Source organism: Neopsephotus bourkii, unplaced genomic scaffold (genome assembly GCF_033783945.1).
Source record: "Neopsephotus bourkii isolate Nb327-2 ecotype Australia unplaced genomic scaffold, CSIRO-AGI_Nbou_v1 NB_739, whole genome shotgun sequence".
Lineage (NCBI taxonomy): Eukaryota > Metazoa > Chordata > Aves > Psittaciformes > Psittacidae > Neopsephotus > Neopsephotus bourkii.
In genome coordinates, this window is record NW_026901237.1 from 573,596 (window position 1) to 577,655 (window position 4,060).

Genomic DNA, 4,060 nt, shown 5'->3' on the forward strand with positions numbered 1-4,060 from the left:
TGGTTTAAATGTGGATCAACGTAGAAGGTTCTGATGTGACTCCAAGCGTCTCCACAGAATGTTCTCGAGGGGGAACAGCTACATGCTTTTTATTCCCCATACCAGGTTCAGGGGAGACCTTCCCAGGGTCAGATGTGTCCCTTGGATTCCAGGTATCTATAGCCAAGGATGATGATTCTTTATTGCCTCTCAGTGCACGCTTGTTCCATGGATTCAGGCTTTTTCATGAAGCACAATTAACTTGTGCTTCTCCTTTAGCCGTTTTCATCTGGCTGCCTGTGGGAGGAAACCTGCTGCTGGGTTTCCACAGTAGCTGATAACAGGTGGCTGCTTTTGGAAAGCTCTCGTCCACTCCCCTGCACGGTAAAACTCTCCTTAAATAACCTTACAGCTCTATTCAGCTGTGGCTGTTAGCTCTGTGGCTGAAGACTGGGGTGGGAGGAAGCCAGTGTGGTTCTGTTCAACTTTTGTTACCCTCCAGTGTTTCTGGAGAGTGTGTGTTTACTGACCTGTGGAAATGCCAGCTTGTTCCTACCCCTTTAAAATACTTGTGTTTTAAGCTGTTGTAGTTTTTGACAGCCCTGAAAGCAGTTTGGTTCAGAAAAGACACTGATGTTCCAGCCATGGAACAGTGGTTTTAGGTGGCAGTATCTGAGTTTTTAGACAGTCGTTTCTGGAGGAGCAGCTGTGCGAAGCTACATGGACTCTTGAAGGGGTTTTGCCTTTGCAGTGCTCCACAGCAGAGCTTGCAGCATCCCCCCTTCTGCTGTCAGCACTGAAGCGAGATAGGAAATGAGCTGCTTGTGTATCTGTCATAGGTATTATTTAATCCCATAAAATTACCCTCATAAGCAACAGCTTCCAGCTCCTCTCTGCAGCCTGGGATAAGCGTCCCACAATGGCAGGATGTGCCGTGGGCAGAATTACAGGCAATGGACAGGAAATAGTTTTTTGAAGACCTCTGAACATTTACTTCCTGAGGTCCAACTCTTAGAATGCTTGAAAAGGAGAAGGGAAAAAAACCTGTCGGAAGGAAGAGATGGTGGGCTTTTTCTCTTTTCCCCAGTTTTACCATGGATGCCACAATGTTTTCCATGTCACAGCTGTGTTTGGAGGAAGGGAATGGGAATGTACTTTCCATCATAAAACTAGGTGATCCTTAAGGTCCCTTCCAACCCAAACTATTCCATGGTTCTTCGTGCTTCAGTCCTGTGTCTCCTGACAGTTTATTCTATAAATGGCTAGGTGTTGGAAATAAAACAGCATTAATAGAAGCTGTTGTTCCCTTGCCTGTGGTGGGGCAGTGAGAGGGGCCTGTGTAACCTGCCAGCACTGCTGGTGGCCAAGAAGATACATACTGAATGGTTTATGCTCTGTTAACTGGGAGTGCCTGATAACATGACATTTCCCACACCATCCCACCCTTCTTGGGACACTTGTGGCTGGTCCAGCTGTGGTGAGTCCCTCAGCTCCCTGTGGCAGCAGGCGCTGCCCTGGGCAGCATGTGCAGTACTTCCCAAGCCTGTCAGGCTGTGCCACGTTCACTTACATGTGGCTTTATAAAGAGGAGGTGCAGAAGCTTTCCCTGCTCCCTCCTGGGGTTTGGTCCAGTCTTTTCCCCCAGATCAGCCTTTGCTATGGCTGGCCTGAATGTCTCCATTGCTTTCTTTTTCCTGGTGGTTGGGGTGTGCCAGGTGCTCAGGCAGCTTTCCAAGAGGCTTCTGTCTCCTGGAGCATATGGCTGCCTTGCCAGAGAACTTGCTGGCTCGTTACAGCTGTGCATGAGCTTCCTTGAGCTGAGGATGCTGGTGGAGATCGGCCCATGGGGTGGTGGCTTTGGTCCAGACGTGGTCCTTACACTGCTCTTCCTCCTCTTTGCTGTTCATGGCGCCTCTTTTGATGGAGCATCTGCCAACCCGACCGTCTCTCTTCAGGAGTTCCTTCTCCTCGAGTCCAGCCTAGCAGCAACTGCTACCAAGATGCTGGCCCAGGGTGCAGGCATGGGCATGGGCTTGGCTGTCACCAAGCTCTACTGGTCCTGGGAGCTGACGCAATTCCACCTCATCCAGAACCTGATAGCACCAGAGTGCAGCTCCTCCATCCGCACCGCTCTGCACCACGCTGCCTTTGTGGAAGGCAGCTGCTCTTTCCTTTTCCACCTTGTCCTTCTCAAGCTGCGACAGAATCACCCAGTGTACCAGGTCCCTGCACTGGCAGCGACTGTCACCTTCCTGAGCTACACAGGTGAGCAGCACTTGCCTTTCTAAGTCACAGATATACCTAATTTGCCAGGGAGGAGCAGTTCCTTTTTTATCCTTAGGTGAAATTGTTACCTCTCTACAGGTAGCAGTTATCAAGATGTTTGGTTTCTACTTATTTTGCAGAATATCCATTAGGCAGCAGGTGAAACACTAGCACATGAGAAGCCATAGCTTGTCCCAAGACTTTGACTGCTTTCCTCAAATGATCCTGCACTGAGCCCTTCCCACAAAGCTCTGGGTGACAAGGGTGGGATTACCCCATGTGCTGCTATTATATGGCACAAGAGATGCAGCTACTGGCAGGCAGGAGAAGTTGCAGGTCTCCTGGCCCAGCTTTGTGTCAGTCTTTAAAAACATGCTATTGAGACTGCTGGCCATGCTTCTCTTCCCATGCAGCTGGACCATACACAGGGGCCTTCTTCAACCCTGCCCTGGCCACCGCCGCCACTTTTCACTGCTCTGGGAGCAGCTTTTGGGACTACATCCAGGTGTACTGGCTGGGGCCCCTCACAGGTGAGATCTGCCGGGGAGGTGCCAAGGGGCAGGGATGGGGATCAGTGTGCAAGCCAGAAATGCAGGCATTAACACAACCTGTTCCTGGCAAAGCACTGAACTCGGGTCTTGCCATTTGCAAGTGTCCTCCTCTGTCCTCCTTCCCTGTCAGTTGAGTCATCTCTTTGCTGTCCATTTTGTAAGTTCCTACCTGGGAGACAGGAAGACTCCCCCCAAAGCCAAAGTTTTGGGGAGATGAAGCAAGGATGTTTTAGAGCAACAACAGGCTGAGCTGTGGTGTAGAGGTTGTCCACAGCTTCCAGATGACCACAGGGAGCAGGATAAGTGTTGCTTTGAATGTAGATAGCTGAGACAGAAGAGTGCTGGCATGGTTTACGGCTCTATCTTTGGGTCAAAAGAAACCTTGCTTGTTACGTTAAGGACACAGTGGTTAAATTCTTCTTCAAGTAATTTAGCAAGGGTTTCTCAGACGTTAGTGGGGACTCCAGTGGTGCTGGGCTATGTTTTGGTCATGATGAAGGTTGCAGGGAAGGACCTGAAAATCACTGCTGAGCCATGGGGAGGAGTGTGGAGGTGCTTGGTGCAGCACACAGAAGATGTCCATGCTCTTGTTTCAGGGATGCTCACTGCCCTCCTGCTATTCCAAGGAAACATCCCACGACTCTTCCAGAAAAACCTCCTTTACAGACAGAAGAGCAAATACAAGATACCCAAGGCAAAGGTGGTGGCGCACGTGGAGAGTGATGAACTGCAGAGGAAGAGGAAAGGGGAAAAGAACAACTCCAAGCCCTGTGCCTGAGCCACGCGTGGGGGCCCAAGAGGTCCCTGCAGCCCCTCTCCTGGGAGCGGGTTTCTCCTCCTGTCCATCATCCATCCTCCCGATCATTCCCTACCTCAGGGTGAGATACTCTGAAAGCATCACAAAGGAATCAGCCAAGCTGGGCTTGCAGGACATCAGAATCCCTGAGCTCCTTTGGGAATAACTTGAAAGTCTCCCCGGAGAGCCCAGAATGTTTCAAGCCTGCATGACTAGCTTGGTGGGGGGGAAAAAACCCAGTACTTTTGCACAAACTGCTGGTTGTCTTGTATGGCCAGGAAGCTTACAGGAAGTCAGGACCATCCCGTGGGTAGGCTTGAGCAACTCCTGAGTTATTGCATTGTGGAGTGCTTGAAATAACCTGACTTGCAGCCATAAAAACACAAGAGTAAGCCAGTAACTGCCTTGGAAGCTTAGGATGAGGAAGAAGTGGACTTGATCTTTCCAGTTACTAAATGTGGATATTGGT

General features: G+C 50.2%; 1 protein-coding gene across 1 annotated transcript; it reads left to right on the plus strand.

Moving 5' to 3' along the window:
* The first annotated feature begins 1,454 nt into the window (after window positions 1-1,454).
* LOC133212717 (aquaporin-12-like) lies at window positions 1,455-3,817 on the plus strand. Its single transcript, XM_061354415.1, has 3 exons — window positions 1,455-2,244; window positions 2,658-2,774; window positions 3,392-3,817. The coding sequence occupies exons 1-3, from the start codon at window positions 1,503-1,505 to the stop codon at window positions 3,571-3,573; spliced, it is 1,041 nt and encodes a 346-aa protein (XP_061210399.1). The 5' UTR covers window positions 1,455-1,502; the 3' UTR covers window positions 3,574-3,817.
* The last annotated feature ends 243 nt before the right edge of the window (window positions 3,818-4,060 follow it).